A 25,500-nucleotide genomic window follows, 5' to 3' on the forward strand; every position below is an offset into this window, starting at 1 on the left:
TTTTTTATCAACTTATATCAGAGTAAAAAACAAATACATTGTTATTATAGTAATATAGAAAATACTTATTTTAATTGAACGTTCTTTAAATATTAATACATAACTGAATTACCGCAAATGCAAACAAAGACTAATTTATAGTTAAAAAAAATATATATATCAAACGTTACTGTATTTATTTGTTGTTATAATCATATATATCTCGAATTATTATATTTTTTATTGTAATTATTATTTAACGGGCACTTTAAATGCATGGCGAACTGATAATATTGAGACTTGTTAAAATTTTGCGTTCCATTGGATTTAAATGTTGTATGTAAACTGGAAAACAATGGTGTTGTGAAAAATTTGTTAGAAAATCCCGTAAATAGTTATTGAGGTTCAAATGGTAAATTGAATCCTCAAGAAGATCCGAATCTGTTTCTTCCTCCAGTGTTTTATCATCATCCATTATATCTAAAAAAAAAAAAAAAAAAAAAAAAAAAAAAAATGTGCACATACAATATGTATGATAAAGTATTTGTATTGCTTTCTGTTTATTAAATAAATAAAAATTAAACATACTCATCAAATGAGTTGCACCACCTGGATCTACCCAGCAATTTTCGCCATCAGTCGTACCATCTTGTCGGTTCTCCTCTTCATCAGAATCCTAATTTAATAACAATTAATTTGTAAATATTTTAATCAATTTTATAATCTTTTAATTAATTAATTTGGTTTTTATTAAAATTTTTGTGTGTATTTGTAGAAAAATTAAAAAACTTTCCACAATTATAAATTTTGTTTTTTACCTCAATGTCTTGGGTCACATCCTCATCATCTTCTTCACCAATTCCAGCGTAATCAGCTTCAATGTTATTTGATAACTCGTTAATAATTAATTTGAATACCTTAACAAGAATTGAAATCATAGTCCATTGGAACGGCTGAGATTGCGTTTTACTCCTGGTTGTTCTGATGTTATTATCATTAGCTATTCCATAAGAATTAATCAATTGAAAAAATTTCTTATTTAATTTACAAATTAATTAATTAAAAAATAAGCAAGTACCTGTAAATACTTGATCGCCTCTAACAGTAATTTCATTAAGTCGAAAATCATCAGGACGTGTAACACCATGTTCAAGGATTTTTGACAAAGCAACTATAGTTACTTTTCTAACGTAGGTTCCAAAAAATAACTGCTGTCTCTGAACCCATTCTGTTAAGACGAATGCCAGAGCACTTTCTCCTGTTGGACCGGGAACTGTCGATAAGAAATTCAGCACCGCATCAAATTCAGCGTTTAATAAATGCGCATAAACCATTATCAAACTCTGCATAACTGTCAATGTTTCAGCTCGTTGCATTTTACTGAGTACTGCTTTGAGCAGCAGATCTAAATTTTCTCCCAAATTATTACCAACTTTTTTTATAAGAGTTATAACCAGACGGCCTACAAATGTTGCCGTGAATTCACTGGACTAAAAATTTAAATTATAAAATTAAACATTTTTAAATAAATTTTTTATGAATTAAAAAAAAAATTGTACTAACCTGAGGATTGAGTAATTGAGCAACTATTTGCAGTACATAGTGCAATCCTGTACGTCCTTCACTGTCTCGATGATCAATTATTTGTCTTGCACCAACCAACAAATATGTACGTATGAGCTCACCTCCACTTTGGAGTATTCCATTGTCATCAGAGTTAAGAATACAATGACATGCTGCTGGAAATGCTGTTTCGACTAAGCTATTGTTCAATGGTTGAGGTGAAGATTTAACAAGGACTTGTAGAACATCCAGAGCTTCTCCTCGAGTACCCTCTTAAGTTAAAAGAAAAAAAGAAAAAAAAAAAAAAAAAAAAAAAAAAAAACTTTTAACTGTTCTACATACTAATAAAACATGTAAAACAGTATAAAGTATAAAATTAAAAATTGTAATCTAATTACCATCAATATTTTTTTCAACTGGATTAACAGTAAGCATACTAACTAAAGTTGGAACCAATCGATTTTGCAATGGAGCTATACATCGTGGATTTTCAGTTAGTTCTTTGAATATATCTTGACAAAGTGATAAAATTTCAGGATCACTTTGAAATTTGAGAAATACTGCTATTGTAAGTGGACATATTTTACTTTCGACACTCGCTGTGAAATTTTTATCTACCTACAATCAAATCATAAATTTATTAATATTTTTTTTTTAATGGAAAAAAAAAAATCATAAAATTACCGCAATTAAAATAGAAAATGTCTCCATAATAAGTGTAAGTATTTCAGTGGATGCTTGATTAACAAATCCAAAAAGCTCTTCAAATATCACAGACAAATGTGGGCGTATAATATCCCGGGTCATGAGAGTATTAGTAATAACAGCAGCTTCACAAAACCAATATACTGCTTTAATAGAACTCATACGAATACAGAGGGGCTGATTTGCTGGTAGACCAACGACAGCTGCTTCTAAAAACCGGGCACTTATTTCTGGAGGTATTTGATTTGCGTAGCGGCCTCCGAGGCATAAACAACGACCAATAAGATAAGGATGAGCAGCTTAAAATTTTTTAATATGTTAATAATTAAAAGTAAATGATATGCAATGTGGAAATAAATATAAATTAATTACTTGGATCATTGAGGATTCCATCTAAAATGATAGTATTCAAAAATGCCACTAGATCAAAACGCAGAGTACCCTCTTGAATGTGTTCAATAATTTGCTCTTTTGCGATACTCAAAGCTAGAATAGCGGATTCACATATTTTCCAAGAAGGCGATGAAGACCAGGGTGATGATAATGATTGAATTGAACTGTTATTGTGGATACCATTGTTTTGCTGGATATTTCTATTACAAACTTGCATTATATTTACAGCCTCGATATGTCTTGTTATAACTTCACAAAGACCGTTTATTGATGTATCTTCTGAATAACCTATTAACGACTGTAATAAATATATAAGATTATTTATTTTTATAAAATCTGAAATTCTTAAAATGTTTTTACATTCATTTTTAAAACAAATTTAAATTAAACGTACTGTTAAAAGATCCTGAGCAGATATACGGACGTTGTAGGAAAATACGGTTTGTTCATCTTCTTCAACGAACTGACTAGGATTTGTAGTCCACAACTCAACTTGTTCATGAGTAATTTGCATAAATATTATTAAATAATACATTGCTTCTTGCACTGAACTGATAATTAAATTCGCAAAGTTTTTGTGATCTACCAAGTTGTGGATAAAGTCGAAAGTGGCAATAATTAAATTATTAAAATTAATTATTTCCCCTAGAAAATATAAATAAGTTAGTAGACTCATAAATAAATAATTAAGTACTTGATAAAAAATAAATCCATGTAGACTCACCATCTGAGTCTACAACAACATTCTCCTTGACATCGTGATCATCGTCAACATCTCCGCTGTCATCATGACTTAGAGGTACTCGGGTTATCCTCCTCGACAAAGTCTCCGAAGCTACGGATTCTTGTTGATAAATTTTAGCACTCTCTGTAAGCGTTTCCCAGACTGGAGGTAGAATTTGTGGTAAATATGGCGTAACAAATTTAGGTAACTTGGTAACTAGACAGTTGATAGCTTTTATAATATCTGTTTTGAGACCAATATCACATGTAGGCGTGGTGTGAGACCCCTCAGAGGAGTGTTCTCTCAGACAAGCGACAAATTTTTCACAGAACACTGGTATCACTGGTTTTAAACAAGTCTCAACAAAAGCCTTGTGGTAAATTCCTGTCGAGCCAACTAATGACGCTATTGTTGTGAATATTTCAACTGCTCTTCCTCTTGTTCTAATTGAATACTAAATAATGATTATTAAAAAACTGAATTTATATATTTCATAATTTATTTGTTAAAAGAAACTCTTAAAATTATAAAATATATGTTAAATTAATTCTTGTAAATATACTTACACTTTCAGTGATAAAAATTCTGTACATTTCTCGAAGAATAATTGGACCAACGCTCGGAAGATTATCATCTGATAAGTCACGTGTAAATTCACTCAACACTCTCATTGCTCCATGTACAGCATATTCACTTTGGGCACCGTTCAAACAATTAACTAGGATATCAAAAAGCCCTGGCCAATTTTCAGGCCAATCCCAGTGAGCTATTGCAGCTATGGCATATGCAACTGATACTCGTACCTACAATTTATCAATAATCCAATTTTTTTTAAATAATTTTCTAGGCATTTTTACAAATAATCACCTTGCTGATAGATTCATGAAGGCCAAGAGGTAGTAGTTCTTTTATTTTTTCCTTAGTGGTAGGTTTAATTTCAGGAGATCGGAATTTCTCAGCAACAGAGCACCAATGTGTCTCGACATACTGCTTCAGCAAAACCGATGACAGCTGCCTAATAGCGAGAGGTCCATTAACGTCGACGACAAATTCTGTTAGATGAATTCCGAATTCGTCGGTAACTTCCAATGCCTGAATCCTCTGCTCAGCAGCTTGCCGAGTATCACGGTGTGGAGATAAAATTCCATTTAATGTCTCGTAAAGAGCTTCCTTCAGCGAATTTTGTACATCTCGTGTGTTCATGTTCATTGTCATTATCAATTACTGAAATTAAAATTAAATAATAAAAATTAAGTTAGCCGACATCTAAAAATTTTTAGAATTTTTTTTTTTTTTATTTAATTATTGGAAAAAAAAAAAAAAAAAAAAAAATCAAAAAATTAAAAACGTCTGCTAACTTTAGTATTATTAATATTTACCAGTTTTCTATTTTTATATTTTTTTTTATTATGGATGATGAACCTTGCTTATAACCAATAATTTTATCGCGGCATGATCTGCAAGTCAAGTTAGAGGTTATAATCAAATTAAGTTAACAAGTAACCAAAAAAATTATTAGAAAATATATTAAAATTTTAAAATCAGTCTTTGTTAAAAACTATTTGAAAATTAATGTCCGTTGACTAAGTGATTGTTAGCAAATAATAATAAATATATGTTTGTAGTAGACATTCCACCTACCTATAGATGTAATGATCGTCTCTAATGGTAATTTTTAAATTAAATTACTCTATTTAATAGTAATAGTATGATAATTATACAAACAATATATAAAATTATAAAACTTATATTAATTCAATCTATCCACAATGACATTTTATGTAAACGTACTTTATATCTTAAAATAAGAAAATTTTTTACCTCCCTGAATTTGGCACCAAAAAATAAATTTTTTTAACTTTTATTTAAACAATCCGATTGTCCGTCAATGTCCGATGTAATTGTTTATTTGTCCGATAATTGTTTATTTATAAACAATTAAACAAATTTTTACTTGCAAGATAGCACTTTCTTTATCAAATCGATTAGTTTTTTTTTTTTCATTTGATCGGTAATTATTTTTTATTGATTGTCCGATCAATATTTTTATTTGTCCGATTGTTTTTCTATTTTTAATTAATTTTTTTGTGAAATTAATTTTGAATACGTAATTGTTATTGCGCATGCGCGAAAGTATATGACGTTACAGCAGGGACCGCCATATTTATTTTTATCTACTAATTTAACTGAGTAGTTTTTTCTATTTTTTATCAATGGAGAGGTACCTAAACAAGGAGCTTTACCCTCCATTATGGAGGGTAGAGGTAAGGACTCCATAATGAAGGGTAAAGCTCCTTGTTTAGGTACCTCTCCATTGATAAAAAATAGAAAAAACTACTCAGTTAAATTAGTAGATAAAAATAAATATGGCGGTCCCTGCTGTAACGTCATATACTTTCGCGCATGCGCAATAACAATTACGTATTCAAAATTAATTTCACAAAAAAATTAATTAAAAATAGAAAATCAATCGGACAAATAAAAATATTAATCGGACAATCAATAAAAAATAATTACCGATCAAATGAAAAAAAAAAAAACTAATCGATTTGATAAAGAAAGTGCTATCTTGCAAGTAAAAATTTGTTTAATTGTTTATAAATAAACAATTATCGGAAAAATAAACAATTACATCGGAAATTGACGGACAAATGACGGACAATCGGATTGTTTAAATAAAAGTTAAAAAAATTTATTTTTTGGTGCTAAATTCAGTGAGGTAAAAAAGGGGTGCCATAACTTAGTCCTAATTCATACTTTTAATAATGTGATGTTTTCATCAAAATCGTGTTTATGAAACGTCTGAATTCATGAATGTGAGACTTTACTAATGTGAGGTTTTAAAAAAAATTGGTTTAATAAATGTGATGTTTTCAAAACGTATACTTTGAAAAATGTGATGTTTTCAATATGTAGACTTTAATAAACGTGAGACTTTTAAAATGTGAGGTTTATGAAAAAAACGGTTTAATAAATGTGACGTTTCAATATCGTGAGATTTTGCTAATGTGAGGTTTCATAAACGTGAGGTTTTAAACAAAAATCGAGCGGCAATATCGATTGAAGATGGAAACAATTTCAGTTGATATAGTAGATTTCATGTGATAAGAACTAAAAATTTTTCAAATTGACTTCCGGGCGGCAAATCACGCAGTCCAGTATGTTAATATAATTAAATAAATTTTTCAGTGAAAAAAAAAATAAAAAAATAGAGGCAGATTATTATTAAAATAATTAACAAATTAATTGTTAACTAATGAAAGAATGGCCGTTTTTTTTTCTTTTAAATTAATACCTGGTTTCTGTATTTTTTTCTGGTTTAAATAAATTAATTCATTGTTCTAAAATTAATATAAATAAATTAATTAAATCAAACGCATATCATTTTAATCAATAAATTTATTACAACGTTTATTTAAAGAATGTACCCTTGATTGGAGGTTTCCAGAAACATATTAATAACTTACGTTTGGGAAGTTAATTATGGTTGTCATCGTAAAGGGCACGATGCACCGCACTGAGACTTTGTTGTACATTGCTAGTACTTCCCTGATCTTCTTGATCCAGAAACAGATCGTACAGCAGGAGCAGTTAGATTGTTCTTCCACTAAGAATTGACCAAAGACACTTCATAGGGTGACCATCAAGCTGCCGGTTGTAGTATTAATAAGTCCCCATGACCTTAGTAGCGTCTTTCTGGGTCACGTAGATGCGGTATACCGGGTCGACTTTTGCGGTACCGGGTCGAACTAACATCGAGATCAGGAGTTCTCCGACATCTCCAAACAACTCTTTAATGTCCTCTTACGTGACGTTGGCCTGAAGGTTGCTGACGATAATTCTGTACCCGGTGTTCGGGAAGCTCTTGCGAGAGTTTAGCTCGGGTCTGGACTTCATGCTGTCCAACCTGGACTTTACTCCCGGCTACCGGGTGCTTCGGTATTATTTGTCTTCGTTCTCCAGGTCGTCCTCGTTGATATGGTCCATGACTTGCTTTCAAATCTCCAGCAGTCCTCGTCGTGATACATGGGCTCTAGTTTCTGCAGGAATTGGGGAACGCGTGCCACCACTTTTAGCTGCCTGGGGCGGTCCAGGTCCGCGGTCTTCCGCACAGATCTGCTTACAGAGCTTGGAGGCGCTAACGTTATTTTTGTTCGACCAGTTCTTGACGGAAGATAGCGCGTTCTCCATTCCGAAAATTCACGACAGCGGCGGAGGTGGCTGCGTACTCGTTTCTGACTGTTTGTCTTAGAGGAACTTGGAGATCCATCGAATAGTCATCTTGGAAAACGGGTTCCTCCGGATAGTCGACAAGAGGCCGGTATAATTGAAAGTCCTTTCACATTCAGCCGGCATCTGCTGTCCCCCAGATGATGGCTGTCCCCCAGATGGTGGCTGTCCCCCAGATGGTTCATGAGCATCACATGCCAAGTCTCATGTCTCGGGCCCAGTCCAGCTCCAGGTAACGGGTACCCCTAATATATATTTTTAGTTACATATAAAAAAAAAAATAAATAAATACATAAATAAATATATAACTAAATAAATAAATAAACAAATAGATAAATGAATAGCTACTTTGATATTGTGTATCCTAAATAATTATTGATATTATTTTGTTATAAATTGATTTTGCAAATTGGGTTTTTATTTTTATTTTTAAATAAGTTTTTATTTTTTTACTTGTTAATAATTAATTTCATTAGACCTTTACAGTTTATTCGATAAGTATAATTACTTTAATGTTAATATGCATCCATAGATTTTTTTTTAATTGAAAAATTAATTTAACAATTAACATACTGGACTGCGTGATTTGCCGCCCGGAAGTCAATTTGAAAAATTTTTAGTTCTTATCACATGAAATCTACTATATCAACTGAAATTGTTTCCATCTTCAATCGATATTGCCGCTCGATTTTTGTTTAAAACCTCACGTTTATGAAACCTCACATTAGCAAAATCTCACGATATTGAAACGTCACATTTATTAAACCGTTTTTTTCATAAACCTCACATTTTAAAAGTCTCACGTTTATTAAAGTCTACATATTGAAAACATCACATTTTTCAAAGTATACGTTTTGAAAACATCACATTTATTAAACCAATTTTTTTTAAAACCTCACATTAGTAAAGTCTCACATTCATGAATTCAGACGTTTCATAAACACGATTTTGATGAAAACATCACATTATTAAAAGTATGAATTAGGACTAAGTTATGGCACCCTAAAAAAGTACACTGGGAAATGTTGGTAAGATTGAATATCATTGTATTATGGTTATAAAATCCTTGAAAAAACAAATAACCAGAACAGCTGGTACTGTATCGTATCATACAAAGCATCGTATCATAAAAATTTTTTTTTTAATTTTTCGACGTATATTGTCTTATTTGATAAATAATATATTATATATTTTCTAAATAAAAATCTTACAACGTAAGTAACACTTTACTTGATAAGTAATCCCCAAAGCACCGTCATAATAATGATCATAGCCTCACTGAGTAAACACTATAAAATCATAAGATATTAGAGTAATAATTATTATATTTTCAAGCTATATTTTTCTTGGGCCTAACTTACTTTTAACCGGACATACAATTTGAAGTTTAGGACATAAGGTCAAATGATTAATTCCATTTAAAAATAATTGTTTAACATAAATTAGCATAAATCAACAGCAGCCATCAGTCAGTAATTATTTTTACATCATCCACTTATTTATTTATTTATTAATTGTAAGTAATTGTAGGTAATATTTAAAATTTTTAATTAATAATTAATTTTTTTTAAAACTATTTTAGAATTAACGAAAATATAATTGGAGTTTTAAACACCTCGCTGGAATAAATAACTATCAACATGACGGAGGACATGTTAGGGGCTGATATCTGTCGAGTGTGTAGATCAGAAGGTCTCTCGGATCGACCACTCTTCCACCCGTGCATCTGCACTGGCAGCATCAAGTGGATCCATCAGGAATGTTTACTTCAGTGGATGAGATACTCGAGGAAAGAGTACTGTGAATTATGTGGCCACAGATTTTCGTTTACGCCGATTTACAGCCCAGATATGCCGCGACGTTTACCCCTGAGGGACGTCGTCGGCGGGTTATTTTCGAGTGTCGTAACAGCAGTCAGTTACTGGTTTCATTATACTTTGGTGGCATTGGCATGGCTCGGTCTGGTACCTTTGACAGCTTGTCGTACTTATCGAGCATTATTTAGTGGATCATTAGATCTAGTAAGAGTAAGTTATTATTTTTATCATAAATTTTAATCAATTTTTTTAATTTTTGTAATTTTTTTTTTTTACACATAAATAATCATACTGAATTAATTACAGATAATGTCATTACCCATGGACATGCTGTCACTCGACAACATATCATCAGACGTGTTTCACGGGTGCTTCGTCGTAACTTGTACTTTGTTCGCTTTTATCGGACTGGTATGGTTGAGAGAGCAGATCCTACACGCGGGTGGACCTGATTGGTTGGAAAGAAATGTCCAGCAGTTACCAGCAGCTGGAAATAATCAAGCGGCCGTAGGACAGCAACAGGTACAAGATATTCCTGGACAACCGGAAGTCCGAGGTGACAACAACAATGTCCCGCCATTCGTCGACGAACCTCCGCGTCTAGCAGACGGTAACGATGACGAACAGCCGATGTATCGGGAAGTCGCTGACAACAGTCCTAATAACGCAGTTGCAGCCGAGGCTGAAGAACCTAATAACGAAAATGAAAATCCTGAAGAAGCTCAAGGTGACGGAGCCGCAGTGGGATGGCGCGGACAAGTGCAAGATCAAGATCAAGCTCAAGCGCCCGAAGAAGCCGAAGAAGCAAATTGGAATCCAATGGAATGGGACAGACCTGCTGAAGAACTTACTTGGGAACGTCTACTCGGACTAGACGGTTCACTTTTATTTCTGGAGCACGTTTTTTGGGTGATTTCTCTAAACACTGTATTCATTCTGGTATTTGCTTTCTGCCCTTATACCTTTGGGTACTACACAATTGCTGCCCTGGGACTTAAAGAGCACGCTGCTGCGTCGCACTTTGAAGGATTGGTAACGACACTTTGCGGATACGGCGTAATCGGAGCCATCCTTGTGATTTTGCATACAATAGCCGCACTATTTGGTTTGCAGCGTTCGCAGCGTGTCTTGGGGCTGGGTTACGTAGTTGTGAAAGTATCTCTGCTCTCGGTAGTCGAGATTGGAGTGCTGCCTCTGGTCTGTGGCTGGTGGCTCGACATTTGCTCACTGGCTATGTTTGACGCGACACTGAAGGACCGTGAGTCGTCATTCCGACTAGCGCCAGGAACATGTATGTTTATTCACTGGCTCATTGGGATGGTCTACATCTATTACTTCGCTTCTTTCATCCTTTTACTCCGCGAAGTGCTGAGACCTGGCGTACTCTGGTTCTTGCGGAACTTGAATGATCCAGATTTCTCCCCAATTCAGGAGATGATTCACTTGCCGATTCTACAGCATGTACGCAGGCTGATAGTGTCTGCGGTTATCTTCGGGACGGCTATTTTGCTGATGCTCTGGCTGCCAATCAGGCTTTTGAGATGGGCATGGCCTGGGTTTTTACCTTACACAGTTTCCGTAAAGACTGAGTCTCAAGTAAGCGAGTTATCATTGGAGTTACTGCTTTTGCAAGTGATTCTACCGGCGTTGCTAGAGCAATCGCAGGCACGAGCCTGGCTTAAGGCACTGATTCGAGGGTGGTGTCAAGCTGTCGCCTGGATACTCGACCTTCAGTCTTATTTGCTGCGTGACCAGCGAGATGACCAAGGACCCGCTGTAATCGAAGAACCACAGCACCCAGGACTGGGCGCCGCTCATCAAGCAGCAGCTCAGCAAGCCCAGATGCTGCATCGAGACATTCCTACTGGTTATCAACCATATGTACGGACAAAATGGTTTCCGGCGAGACTTGTTGGACTGTTGATATGTGTCTGTATTTCTCTGGTGATTGCAAGTCTCATTGCGATGACTGTACCAGCCTGGTTGGGACGCAGAGTTATGGCACTATCGATGATTGGAGCTCCTGCACCTTTATCACCTGTTTTACCACCAACTCTATCAGTAAACAGTTAGTATAAATAATTTTTTCTCCTTGATTAATTTAATTATTTTTATTGACATTATTTAATTGAATTTACAGTTGTAGGCGAAGCCATGGTCGTATTCTCAGGACGAGTTCACGAGATTTATACCGTCGCTTGCGGTACTTACGTTTGTTGGGCAGCAGCTCGTGGGCTAGCTCTCGCATTCTCGTGGTTACCTCGCGGTCGGCGAGCCATCTTGGACAGAATAAAACACTGGGCGATTGTCAGCGTGAGATCTTCGATAGCTTTTGTTCTGCTGGTTGGCGTGATACCCCTGCTATTTGGCCTTTTATTAGAATTAGTGGTAGTGGTACCGCTCCGGGTACCTCTGGAACAAAATCCCATTTTATTTATATGGCAAGATTGGGCACTAGGTGTTCTTTACACTAAAATAACGACGGCCGTGATAATGATGGGTCCTGAGTGGCGACTTCGTACTGCTATTGAAAAGGCTTATAATGACGGTGTCAGAGAAATGGATCTTAAATTCATAATAAAAGAATTAGCAGCGCCGGTTATTTGTGTCTTTGGACTGGCACTAGCAGTACCTTATGCCTTTGCTTATGGTATTGTACCATTATTCGTAACAAATTTACAAACACAAATACTGATCGCTAGATGTCTTTATTCCGTACTACTTTGGATAATATTTGTTTGTGTTTTGATAGTATTTCACATACGACAATTTAAAAAACTTTATGAGAGAATTAAAAATGACAAATATTTAGTGGGACAGCGGTTGGTTAATTACGAGCATCGAAATAAACAAGCGCAGAGAGTTACTAATTAATTTATAAATTTATTCATTTTTAATTTAAATTAAGATACATGCAATGTAACGCGGTATGATTTAGGTTTAGCTTCGTATACATTCTTATATTACAATCCTTTCTTTACTAATAACATTAACTAATTATAATATATTAATTATAATTATAATAATACTAAATCAAAGATAATTTATGCAGTTCCAGTTAATAATAAATATTCTAGGTTTTTTTTTTTTTTTTTTTTTTTTTTTTTTTTTTATTCTTCATAAATATTTTAATATTTTTCTTTTAATTTATTTTAATATAAAAAAAGGGAAATGAAAATATAATAAAAATTATTTAATTATTAACTGGAATAATTTGCGTAGTTTATAATTGATAGAGGACTTTTAAAATAATTAGTGGTGTTAATAATGTAATTTACAAAGAAATGATTCAAAAAAATATTTTTATGTAGGCGATGCTAAATAAATCATAAAGACTGTGTTTGTTTTCCAATGTATCGCTTTTAATTGTTATTAATATTGAAAATTGAGACAACAATGTAGATTGTTTATTTAATAATTATTTATCTTTTTTTTTTTTTTATCACACAATAGGATCGCTTTTACTAATTACTTCATTACTTATTATTAATTGCCGTAGATTTATTAACTTCCAATTTAAATTGTCTTCAAAATTAAAAAAAAAAAAAAAAAAAAAAATTAATAATAATAATAATAATAATAATAATAATAATAATAATAATAATAATAATAAAAACAATTAAAAAAAAAACTTTGAAGTTCTATAACATTATTTAAAATAAAGTAACAGTAGTTTGTAAATTTAAAAGAGCGATAAGTTATTATTAATTAGTAGTAATTGATAAAGAAATGTATAAAAGATTAATATAAATTTATCTATTGATAATTTATTAATTGTCGGTCAATAATCTGAATTATTCGGGATTTATTATTAATATTAAAAAAATTAAAAGTATGATTTAGTTGGTTGAATTTATATTCACAAGATTACTAATGATAATCATAATATTAATGATTAACAATAACTTGAAAGCGACATTCATTTATATGCAACAATTAATTTCTTTTATTTCTTCTTTATTATAAAAAATGTTTAATTCAATATGTAAAATAAAATAATATACGAATACACGTATGAATCTATTATAATGTAAAATTTTTTCTTAATTAAAATAAATAATAATTTTTAATAATAAAAAATTCATTTACTTTAATGTTAAAATAAGTGCTTTTAACATCACATTTTATTTAAAAAAAATTTTATTTAAATTTATTGTCTATTGTAAAATTATTAATATATATTAAAAATAAAATAAAACTATTTCGTAATAAATATTAAGTATTTTATTCATTTCAATTATAAATTTATTTATTTATTAATAAATTATTATAAATAATTTTAATCAAATTTAATTTTAAATTAATTTAAAAATTTTATTTGAGCAAAGATAAAAAATAACATTATAGTTCTTCCATCCATTCCGTTTCTTTTCGCAATCTTTCTTCTTCTTCTTCAGTAAAACCACTTTCGCCATTGAAAAGATCTCTTCTTAGGTTCATGGGATCTGAATTTTCGAAAACTCTTGCTGCTATTTGACATGCACCGGAGAGTAAATCTAGAACATTGTATTCATCGGATGCCTGGATGACTTGAAGAAGCGTATTGATATCGAGAGTCTGAGATAATAAAATGAAAAGATAATTAAATAAAATTGAAATAAATTATTTAAGTGATTATTAAGAATTCTTAGATCAGTAAAATTTTTTTTTTTTAAGTTCTTTGAATTAAAAAATCTTACCGATAATTGGTTTGAATCTTCAGGAGTCAATGTAACGTCAACTGTTTCAACTGCTTCAAATGCAGTTCGGTTAGGATCATTCATATGCCTTTCTGCCCAAGAAACTATTTGTCTGGCTACGCTGGTCGGAAGATGCGGCAATCTTATTTCATTAAGAGAACCAGAAAATGCACTTCGTGCACCATATAAAGTTCTGTAAGGTTGCAAAGCAGATCTTCGCGTACGAATTTCGCCATCACTGCAACGAATAGTAACAAAATCCCCACGTCTTCGGTCCATCTAATAGTTTTAAACAGACAAAATTATTATTAAAAAAATATTTCTTTACTTATACTTTTTTTTTTTAAATATTTACCTTATAAATTTTGTAGAGATTATTTATCAAATCTAATTAAGAAACACTGAAGAGTAATGAATAATTTTCTTCTTTTGAGTCGTATTTATACACCAAAGTATGATCTAGAAGCAATAAAATTTTTTGGTGTTTTCGGTATTTAATTTGTCTACTACACTAGAATTTTCTACTCGATTTTATTGCTTCTATTCAGTATATTTTCGATTACTCAGACTTTCTAGAATTTTTTTTAATAATTATAGTTGACATTATTACCAAATGTCGCTTAAAATTATAATTTTTTCCAATTTCCTAAATGATAAAAATATTTATAATTTTATTTGTTAATTCTTAATGATTAAAAAATTAAAATTGTATTATTTATAAATTGTCATTTATTATTTTTTTTTTTAAATGACAAAAAAAAATTTTTTTTGGGATTAAAAAAAATAATTATTAACTATTTTATTATAATAACATTAATGATTAAAAAAGCAAAAATTGTTCAAAGGTGTTTCTTCTTTTCTTCTCTATTATAAATTTAAATATTATTATATTTTGTAAAGGTCACTTATTAAAGTTCATCATCACTACCAAGGAAACCTTCCTCTTCCTGCAAAGAATCACCAGAGGCAAAAAATTTAGCTTTTAGTTCAATCGGATTCATATTCTCAACGACAGAAGCTGCAATTTTACATGCACCATCTAACAAATCCATTATATCATATTCATCTGTGACTTGGACAATTTCAAGAATAACATTGTCGTCAACGAGCTGTAAAAAGATGAGAAAAATTATTTAAAATTAAAAAAAAAATATTAATTTATGTTTCATTTAAAAATTACACTTAAACTTTTTTCATCATCATTACTCAAGGTGATTGCTACAGGATTTTCGGTGTTGTCAAATACGGTGCGTCCTACATCATGTTGATGTCTATTAATCCAGTTGACAAGTATCTTCATAGCATCTACGCTAATGTGGTCGAGTGAAATTACTTTTTCTTTGTTATTACGGCGTTCTACTTTGGAATAAAGACTTGGATAAAATCTAACGGCGTCTTCATCGGCTTGTAAATTTATTTTACGGTTACAAAATATTACTTTTTGTCCCATTGTAGGTCATTTATGCACAGAAAATTAAAATTTTATAATCTGAAACATTTTTCAAGTAGTTAGAAGTTTTTAGAAAATATTAATAAATTATTAGATAAAAAAATTTTTTTTTACTTGATCTGTTATATAGATCACAATCACTTGGTAAAAAATTAAAATTAATTATTACTTTATTAAAATCTTGGTTATTAATTAATATTTCCACTATTAAATTCTTCTAAAGTATATTTTTAATTGAAAAAAAATTGTCCAATTATCTTTTTGTCGTTAATTTTGTTAATAATTATTATCACTTTGATTTTGTCAAATTATAATATATCAAATCTAGAAGTTTCATAAAAATTAATGTAGCACATATTTAATAATTTAAAAATGCAATTTTTTTTTAATTAATTTTTCAAAACAAATTTTTTTTCAAAAAAAAAAAAAAAATTAAAAACTCGCCAAGACTGTTAACTTTAATGTCATTTTTTTACTCAAATATTTAAATTTAAGTTTCCCACGTTTTCGCGCTGATTCGCATGCGCAACAAAAATGGCGACTTGTTCATTTCCGTTGATGCCAGTCGTATCAACTCTAGCCACTAGTTTCACTGTATGTTTTTTCGCAAGTTCTTTTTTACCGTTTTAAAATTTTTAATAAATTTATGAAATCATTAAAATATTAGTCCTTTTTTTAACAGTTAAAATTATAAATTATTAATATTATTAAAATTTTTAATTAAAAAAATTTTTTTAACAAATCAATTACAATAAAAAAATTTTTAACATCTGTCAACTTCAGTGTTATTTAAATATTGGCGCTTACTTGAAGTACTACTAGCGCCACGTTACGGTCATAAGAAACACAGCGCCGTACCTTGGCTACTTCGGAAAAAAAAATCTGGCTACCCTGGAACTGCTGTGTAACAAACAATAGTGCTCGTGAGAAAAATAGTTAATGACAATTATTAACCAAGTAAATTGAATAATTGCAGTTGAGAACTTGTGATCTTCATCGGGAGCACACCATAAAAAGTCCATTGATCATAATCGTAATTTTTTTACATCAGTGCCACATATTTAAAGATTTTAATCAGCAATTACTGTTATAAATTTATAAAAAATTTTTTAGTTACACACTTGAATTATTATTAAAATAGTATAATAAAGATTTTAAATGCAACGTGCAATGAATAACCAACAATTAAATATTTGCAAACAGTGTAATCATTGATAATGAGTTAGTTGTTAATTAATATTTATCGGAGGTCGGTTATTGATTATTTAAAACCGATCCAGTGTAATTGTTTTTATTTATAATAAGTAATAGTAACGATGGCTGCTACTTTTGATCAATATGATAAATCTAGGTAATTATTGTATTTATTTATTGTTTATTTGCGTACATATGTTATTTATTGTTGATGATTTGATATTTTAGCTGGTACTTTGGTGCAATGTCACGGCAAGATGCATCGGATTTACTAATGGGTGAAAAAGAAGGTGGAGTTTTTTTAGTAAGAGACAGCACATCAATACACGGTGATTTTGTGCTGTGTGTTAGAGAAGATAGTAAAGTTAGTCATTATATTATTAATAAAATTCAACAAGCTGATCAAATACTTTATCGTATTGGAGATCAAATATTCCCAGATATTCCAAACTTACTGGCGTTTTATAAGTTACATTACTTAGACACGACGCCGCTCATCAGGCCAGCGCCGAAAAAATTACAAAAAGTTATTGCTAAGTATGATTTTGAGGGCAATGATCAAGATGACTTACCATTTAGAAAAGGTATATATTTTTTTTTTTTTTTTTTTTTTTTTATTATTATTATTTCAATTTACTTGTTTATATATAATTATTATATTTTTTTTATTAAGTTTAATTGATGTCAGGAAGACAGAGTAACTGTTGATTAGTTTCTTTTATATTTTAAATAAACAGAAATTTTTTTTTTCGAGTAACTATTAAGATATTCTTTGAATTATGCAAATTATCACAATCGCTAACATAGATAACGTTATTGATTGTTTGAATTATTTATTCAGAATCATGATTATTGAAATTAAAATTACAAAAGCACATTTACCTATGAATATAAATGACACTGAAGTTGACAGAGATAAAAAATTTTTTTTTAATTTTATGGCAATAAAATTATTATAAAAAAATTTAATTAAAAATTTTTTTATTGTAATAATTAATAAATGAAAAATTTCACAGGGGAAATATTGACAATAATATCAAAGGATGAAGAGCAATGGTGGACAGCAAAAAACAACGTAGGACAAAAAGGATCAATCCCAGTACCTTATGTTCAAAAATACGAGGAAGAAAATCCGGCTAATGCAGTCGATAGTGCAGTAAGTGGAGTGCAAGAGATAGGTAGCGGTGGTGGTTCTACTTCAAATTCTATAAATCTTTCATCACAAGCGATATTACAGCAGGCACCGGTTAGTCAGGATTCGCCAGTAGTAACAACAACCCAGCAACAGCAAGTGATACGTCGTTCAAATATACAAAGAACATTACCGGCATTCGCAAAAGTTAAACAAGCACGAGTACCGAATGCATACGACAAAACCGCATTGAAATTAGAAGTAGGTGATATTATTAAAGTGACTAAAACGAATATTAACGGACAGTGGGAGGGTGAGTTGCATGGTAAGACTGGTCATTTTCCTTTTACACACGTTGAATTTGTTGAGAATGAGCCTAATGAAGAAAATAAAGACGTATGAGAGAATATATAATATAGAATATATATAATTACATATATAAATAATTATTACGATAAATATATTATTATTATAAATGAAATATATATGTTCTTCCATGCTATTATTTCTTGAGGTTGTTACCAATCAAAGAGTTAAGTGATGTATAAAAATAACTTTATCATTTCATATTGCCATTAGCTAATGCGTATACCAATTCACATGTACCATTTATTATAGATATTATATATTACTATTATTTAATATGATAGCATTTGTAAACATGGATTCTTTAAATAATAGTGTACAGAAATTCCATGGCAGCAAATAATTTTTTACGTGCAGGATATTACAATAATATTTTTTAATTATCCATTTTAGATATTATTTTAGACATTAATAATTAATTAATTAAGTCTGACAAAAATATTTAGTGGTGACTGGTTAGAAAATCCAGTAAATTTTTTGTGGCTCAATTCATTTAATTGCCTAATTTTTTCAAAAGTAATAACTCGAAAAAAATTTTTTTAATTTATTATTTTTGTCACAAATATTTTTTTCCATCTATATTCTAACCTAGAGCCAATTTTAAGCTGATTTTGATTTACTCGGTGGATATTAAATCTTTTTTAGACTAAAAAATAAACGAATCATTATTTAATAAATAATTCAATGAATATAAGCAATGAAATACTCGTTAGCTTGAATTTATTTAAAACTACGAGATGTATACACAATTTTATAAATTCTTTTAGCACTCGTTAAGATTTAAGGGTCGGATGTTTTTAACATTTTATTTTAATGGTTTTATTATTTTACTACTTATAAATGATGGTAACATTAAGCGTGTCTTTAGTTAATATTTATTTAGTGTACATTTGAAACGTAATGGGAAAAATATTTTTACATTAACACTTCAATCGGGTTTTCTGTCACGTTTCATGTGTGTAATACATATTTATATTATATAAATTGTAGCTGTTAATTTTCTAGTTATACATCACGACCCGTATGTCTGACAAATAAATAAACCAGGTAACCTGGATCAAATTTTAAATGACCTTGGAATTTTAAAATATAGTTTACCATTAGAGGAATGAATTGTGGTAATTGAATTTTATTTTAATGTGTAACGATGAGGCTAAATGCTTTAAAAAATTTTATAGAATTAATCGAATGTGGGTTACAAAATTTATGATCAAAAAGAAGCAAATCAACATTTTTTTATAAATTTTTTTTTTTTAACAGATTAAATTTTTTTTTGACAACGAAATCATGAACGAAAAATCAAAAGATAAAAATAATCAACTGGTTTTTTGTAAATTTAAAAATTCAAATCAAAAGGTTAAAAAATTGTTGATTTGATAATTAAATTTTTGTTATTCAAAATAAAATAACAATCAAATGAAATGCGTGAAAACATAATATTTATAATGAATAAAAAAATGTATATCGACTTCCTATAGTTATAATTATTATTTACAATCAGATGTATACCACTGTAAATCAATTGCATTTATTCATTTAAATAGAAACAATATATTTTTCACTTAATTTCATCTTCAATAATCATTTCAATAGACAACCCATTGTTATAAAAAAAATTTAAAGAAGTTTAAATTGTCATATCCAATAAGTTTTATTTAATTCTATGAAAGCAATTAATAATTATAATAGATAATTGAAAGAGATTTAATTTTAAAATAAAAATGATGACTTGATAAATTATTAAAAGATCTGAGTGTGACTCGAGTATCCTATGACTGAATTAATTGTTACGCTATTATAGATTATCACTGGCCGTATATTACATTACCCCGAAACTCCTAGCTTTCTGTGAGTTTAATTGAGCGTTAATAATATTTAAATCCATGAAGAAATTTTGTCTATCACTCCAGCTATTATTCCATTGTGAGGATTTTCACAACTTTTTATTATCCTATTTAAATCTAAGAAATCAAAAGTTATAGAAATAAAAAAATTATTATTTAAAAAAACCAATTAAAAATTGTTAACAATAATGAAGATAAAGATCTATACTATGTATTCATCGGCCCCTACGGGAATTTCAAGCGCTTCGAAATAGCAATAGGATACAGAATGCAAGTACTTGCTACTGTAACTTCACCAGCCACCTTTCCCACATTAATCATTTAATATGACGTTCTAATTGAATTGCGTTGTTTACCGAACCGCGATTTTAGTATACTTGTTTCAACTCACTTACTCTCCGATTTCGCTCTATATATTACATATATATCTACAGTATTTTATGTATATATTTATTATATGTTGTTTCAGTCGAAAACTCGTGTCGTTACGACTCTATAGCAAAGTTTTTTTCTAGCGCTAATTAATTTCATAATAAACTTTTAAATATTATTACGATTTATACATTTGTATATTTTTAATAAATTCCGTTTATTTAACTTTTAATTTAAAATTCATTCTATTGACAAAAAATAACAGTTTCAATTTTGAGCTCCAGAAAATTAAATTTTTTATTTTAGCTTCCGAAGTGCTTTGAAAATTTTTTTACAGCGCTCATAATTTACATGTAAGCATACAGATATTTCTATTTAATATTTTCAAGGGATTTACTTAATTTTAAATTGATCTATCAAATGTTAGATAGTAAATTTAATTTCAAAGTTGAATCTTAAATACCAACACACTAATTAAAATAATAAAAATATATTTATCTCCCTTAAAATTTAGTGCTAAAGCATGTTATGTTGTCTGGCACAATATTAATTACCTTTTATGAGTGCGGTGATAATGAATCACTACAACCAGAAAGTGCCGTACAGTAATGGGAAGGCTGTGTGTCAAATACGGTACACGAACCTGATGAAAGGGGTCCGATTTTGTGACGCACTGGGTCCTAAATTTTTTTTCCTTGGCATTTTCTGTCCCTATCTGAACCCTATCTCCCCATCTCTAGGTCTAGTAACTATAGCTATACGCTTAATAATATATAGTTTCTATATATATCTAATGACTTACTCAACAAAGTACAGAGTTAGGAATTATCTGGCATCGGGGGTAGATGTGAACATGGGCGTAATACTGCCGGGCTTTGTTCATCTTTAATTGTAGCTTCTGGAACGACAACCACCCGCTGACATTTAACTCATTTAATATTTTCTATTTTTATACTTTTTTATTTTTACTTTTACTTTTCAGGTCTTTATCACAAAGCCCCCAATTGATTCAATGTCACCGCCAGTGTAGCGCTATACCTCACCTTCAACGGCATCCTCTAAAGTCGATGTATATACTTTAATACTCCGCCCAAAAATATATTATTTTTTTATCAAAGGAAAAATTATTTTTTACGGTCAGCTGGCTCACTTTACCTAAAATCGATTATCGATTACGTATTTTTTATTTTTATTATTATTGCTGAAACATGATAAGAGATTTATATCTATGTAATAAGAATTTAACTTCAAGTCAAGAAAAGTATGATAAATTTTAATGATTAATTATTTTTACTATTTTCTGTGGAATAGAATGAAGTGAGAAAAAAAAATTTTTTTACAAATTTTAGTATTAATTTCAATAATAAGCTTTTCTTAATTGAAGGAATTGGTTAGATAAAATTTTGAACGAAGAAATAATTTATTGACAATAATACAAATTTAAAAAAAAATTATTTTTAGTAGGAGAATTGTTTTTAATAAAAAAATATTTGATTTTATCGGTTGAAGATAACATAATTTAAAAACTAAGTCACATTAGTTACCAATTAAAGATCCAAAGTTCTTAATCAAGACTTAAAAACCAAGAAAATAAATTTTTATTCAAGAAATGCATCATAGATTATCATCGCACTAAGAATTTAATTTCAAAAAAAAAAAAAAAAAAAAAAATAAAATAAAATAAACTGAAGAATTAATTTATAAAAACTTTAATAGAGTTTATTCATTAAAAATTTTATTACTCGCATTATCCGCGATCCGAGTGGAAAATCATTCAAGATAAAAATCAAGTAAAGATGGCATTTTTTTTTTTTTTAATATCTTCAAGGCGATACGACAATGCCAATGAGTTAGACTCTCGATGAATTTGACGCGTTCGGTCTTTTCTATTAATTTTTTTTTACTCGCATTTTGTGTCGCGACGTTTCTTGTATTAAATACAGAAATCGGTACGGGTTTGGTTCCCTATCAGAAACACGGGACTGTAGATAAGGAATGCACCCGTGTGATGAATAAAGGGGAAAGGATAAAGTATGGAAATAATAAAGAAGATAGAAAAGAAAAAATAATCAGTAGCCTGTGAAATAAAAATAAAAGGGGGTGAGTGTTGAAGGCAAGCCCGCGGGAATTTCCAGACGTCGCGTTTTAATGAGGTGAGACGTCGTTGCGAGTAAAGTACTGCTACTAGTACCGGTGAGGGTATTGGTGCTGGTATTACTACTACAGCAACTTCTGGAAGAGTATAAGCGAGAGAAGATTTAAAGTTTAGCTGGACTACTACGACAATTCTCTGTTTTCGGACCTTACAATCGGACGAGACGTAAATAATATGCTAATCCGTCTTGACTTTTACTTACTTACTTACTTCCTTACTTAACTTACTTACTTACTCACTCACTTGCTCTCTATACACGTCTCTTTGTTCAATTCATTTATTCAATTCTCTACAATCGCGACTAGACATTCTTTACTCTCTACTTTTATCTCATACACTTTCCTCCCAAAATATTCAAAAGCACTAAATGTTTTTACGTGAATAAATTTTTGTTTTGGAGTGTACAGAGTGGAAAGGTTGTCAGACTAGTCGTAAGATTTGAGAGATAAAAATTTGATGGGTACTTTTTTTGCTCAAATATTTTTTTTTTTTTTTTTTTTTTTTTTTTTTATAATCCACATTTTTTATTTTATTTTAAAACACAAAAATTACTAGAATTTAAAATTTATTTATTTATTTTTTTTTTTTTTTTTCATTCAATGATTCATTCATTTGTACTGAAGTAACTTACATAAAATTCAAAAACCATCGAAAAAAAATCAGTCGTAAATATTTGATAGTATTTTTTTTTTTTTTTTTTTCATGTCTGCTCAATCCCCAGTATTTCATTCTATAGATCTCGAGAGATGTATCCGTGAATATTCAGATCTCTCGACAAACTCCGGGGTGTATTTGGCAAGGGCTTAAAAAAATGACTCGAAACTGGAAAATAATAAAAGTGAGGCAGCGGATTGAGAAAAAAAGGAGCAAGGGGATAATAAATATGAGAATACGAAAGTACAAGTAAGGAGGAAATAGATAGTAGCCACGGATTGAAGACACGCGCTATGCAATATTTTCTCGTGTACTGTAGGCCAAAGCACCACCACCACCACCACCACCACCATCACTATCACTACACTCCTACCAGCTCAACTTTTTCTATCTTATATCTTCTCTTCTTTTTTGCCTTACAGCTCAACGAAAAAGTAAATATAATACAAAGAAGCTAAAGTTAAAGAGAGCAAAAGATAGTAGAGTTTCGGCGGTAGTCCCGAAGAATTTACGGGCACCTTGCTGATGGGGTTTCCTTGCTTCCTTCATCTAATATCTTTACAAGGCCTTAGAATCTTTCGCGCTTCCACGCGTCATTGTATCAAGAAAGAAACAACAAATCAATATACTTGTACATCTCTATACATTTATATACAATATACAATATACAGTATTCATGTTCGACTGGATTACATAAAAGATAAAGGAGCTCGGAAGAAACTATCGACATATGCATGGATATTTATAAAATATATATGAGATAGCTCTTTATTACACTGTTTCATGGAAAATTCTGTTGTAAATGTTCCTACAAAGCTGGATCTATTTACTACGCTGACTTAATATGTATGGGATAAGCCCACGATTGTTAGTCTACTAGCTGTAACACAAACTGTCGGGCGCAGGTTCGAGCCCCGCACATGATCACCATTAATTTTTTCACACAAAATTTTATATAATATTTATTTTATTGAGTGACATAATATTAACTATATTTAAGTTTGATAAAAAACTAATCAAATTTTTACCTAAAAATTAATTTATAAATTTGGAAAACATTTTTTATTTAAATGGTGTAAATGTATCTCTAGGATATAAATGAACATAAAGATACAGATCGAATACGAAATACGATTCATAGTAAAGGAAGTAAGGGAAAAGATAAACTTTTTGTTGGGTGTTCACACTTAAATTCAACTCTAGTACTCTTGCACTTTTATTCTGTATACGAGAACTAGTAGTTGGTGTTTTTACAAAACTTGTCTGTCTCCAGTCTCCAGTCGCTTTTCTCGCGACCAGGAGTAATGGAGAACGGTAACTCCGTGAGTAAGTTGATAAAAGCACAGTGGAAAAATATTTCCCAGGACCACCGCGAGCGACTTGATAAGCGCAGTGACGACAGTCGCGGCTACGTGATTTGAAAAATAATAGACTTGTCCTTTTCCTGTGCGTACTTCCGTACTCTGTACTCTGCTCGCTGTACTTTGTACTATGTACTGCTGGTATTATTTTTTTTTCAGCATTTTTTTAAGCTAGGCTGTCCCGGGTTCACTTGCTTTCATTTTGTTTGTCCGAATACGTTTATTTTTTTGGTACTACGTTAAAGCTAATTTATTGTTGGATTTTTTCGGTAGAATGAAAATCACCGGAATTTACATTAGTATCTTTACAACGGTACTTGTTAACTGCCTTTATGTTTAGCAATTATAAATAGGTGACCGGGATTATTTATTCTCAGCTAATTAATATATTTATTTACTTGTTTGAGTTTAATTGATTATATTATAAAAAATGCTTGAGATCAGTGTCAGTCGATTTTTTAAAAAAATTTAGTAGTGAGCTTTTTTCTAAAATTTTTTCTTGGCAATAATAAATTTTGTGATGATGATTTTTTTCCTTTACTGCATAACTAAAGTTTTCCCGCGAAGGACAATGTTTGAATTCCACCGAAATTTGACTAAACTTCGATCAAGATTCTAAAATAGTTAAACTATGGGCGTCACGTAACGATCGTAGATTGCAAGTCAATATTATTATATCTCAAAAATTCCATCCTAACGTGAAGAAAATGACGTATAAATTTTTATCATTCAAAATTAATATTATTGATTTTTTCCGAGTGTTTTTATTATAATTATAATTATTATTATTATAATTATTATTAAGCACTTAAATTACCCCGAAATTCATCAGTTAATATAATAGGTAATAATCCGTGATATATAATTCAGTAGGAGATATGA

The 25,500-nt window shown here is 30.3% G+C and overlaps 5 protein-coding genes across 10 annotated transcripts; 2 read left to right on the forward strand and 3 right to left on the reverse strand.

Annotated features, from left to right (window-relative positions):
• Window positions 1–155: 155 nt before the first annotated feature.
• On the reverse strand, window positions 156–5,522 carry Ipo9 (Importin 9). 2 transcript variants are annotated; one of them, XM_074239104.1, is made up of 14 exons: window positions 5,186–5,522; window positions 4,744–4,821; window positions 4,232–4,588; window positions 3,931–4,167; window positions 3,365–3,818; window positions 3,035–3,285; window positions 2,620–2,938; window positions 2,227–2,546; window positions 1,941–2,160; window positions 1,543–1,814; window positions 1,058–1,469; window positions 798–979; window positions 568–655; window positions 156–459 (listed from the first exon to the last, which is right to left on the reverse strand). In XM_074239104.1, exons 3-14 carry the CDS (start codon window positions 4,577–4,579, stop codon window positions 248–250), a joined length of 3,315 nt encoding a protein of 1,104 aa, XP_074095205.1. In that variant the 5' UTR covers window positions 4,580–4,588; window positions 4,744–4,821; window positions 5,186–5,522; the 3' UTR covers window positions 156–247. The 2 variants fall into 2 exon arrangements, with proteins under 2 accessions (XP_074095205.1, XP_074095204.1); XM_074239103.1 differs by lacking the exon at window positions 5,186–5,522 and adding an exon at window positions 5,006–5,137.
• Window positions 5,523–8,672: 3,150 nt separating this feature from the next.
• Window positions 8,673–12,969, forward strand: March6 (membrane-associated ring finger (C3HC4) 6). Of its 4 annotated transcripts, none has more exons than XM_074239105.1 (5): window positions 8,681–8,808; window positions 8,930–9,110; window positions 9,177–9,621; window positions 9,718–11,479; window positions 11,552–12,969. In XM_074239105.1, exons 3-5 carry the CDS (start codon window positions 9,235–9,237, stop codon window positions 12,283–12,285), a joined length of 2,883 nt encoding a protein of 960 aa, XP_074095206.1. In that variant the 5' UTR covers window positions 8,681–8,808; window positions 8,930–9,110; window positions 9,177–9,234; the 3' UTR covers window positions 12,286–12,969. The 4 variants fall into 4 exon arrangements, with proteins under 4 accessions (XP_074095207.1, XP_074095206.1, XP_074095208.1 ...); XM_074239107.1 differs by having other exon boundaries at window positions 8,930–9,062; XM_074239106.1 differs by lacking the exon at window positions 8,930–9,110 and having other exon boundaries at window positions 8,673–8,808.
• A 643-nt stretch (window positions 12,970–13,612) lies between these two features.
• LOC141524949 (uncharacterized) lies at window positions 13,613–14,530 on the reverse strand (the record flags this gene model as incomplete). The annotated part of the gene is given in 4 exon segments (XM_074239143.1): window positions 13,613–13,968; window positions 14,091–14,369; window positions 14,446–14,466; window positions 14,468–14,530. Coding segments are annotated over 4 exon segments (579 nt in total), but the record flags the coding sequence as incomplete, so codon positions are not given.
• A 307-nt stretch (window positions 14,531–14,837) lies between these two features.
• On the reverse strand, window positions 14,838–15,756 carry LOC141524891 (uncharacterized). Its single transcript, XM_074239040.1, has 3 exons — window positions 15,655–15,756; window positions 15,271–15,579; window positions 14,838–15,199 (listed from the first exon to the last, which is right to left on the reverse strand). Exons 2-3 carry the CDS (start codon window positions 15,538–15,540, stop codon window positions 14,999–15,001), a joined length of 471 nt encoding a protein of 156 aa, XP_074095141.1. The 5' UTR covers window positions 15,541–15,579; window positions 15,655–15,756; the 3' UTR covers window positions 14,838–14,998.
• Window positions 15,757–16,426: 670 nt separating this feature from the next.
• Window positions 16,427–19,788, forward strand: Crk (Crk proto-oncogene, adaptor protein). 2 transcript variants are annotated; one of them, XM_074239011.1, is made up of 4 exons: window positions 16,427–16,891; window positions 16,963–17,318; window positions 17,751–17,890; window positions 17,972–19,788. In XM_074239011.1, the coding sequence occupies exons 1-4, from the start codon at window positions 16,857–16,859 to the stop codon at window positions 18,266–18,268; spliced, it is 828 nt and encodes a 275-aa protein (XP_074095112.1). In that variant the 5' UTR covers window positions 16,427–16,856; the 3' UTR covers window positions 18,269–19,788. The 2 variants fall into 2 exon arrangements, with proteins under 2 accessions (XP_074095112.1, XP_074095111.1); XM_074239010.1 differs by having other exon boundaries at window positions 16,429–16,891; window positions 17,751–19,786.
• The last annotated feature ends 5,712 nt before the right edge of the window (window positions 19,789–25,500 follow it).

The sequence above is a fragment of the Cotesia typhae genome, unplaced genomic scaffold (genome assembly GCF_013202065.1).
Source record: "Cotesia typhae breed Kobodo isofemale line unplaced genomic scaffold, CoteBio_Ctyphae contig_23, whole genome shotgun sequence".
NCBI lineage: Eukaryota > Metazoa > Arthropoda > Insecta > Hymenoptera > Braconidae > Cotesia > Cotesia typhae.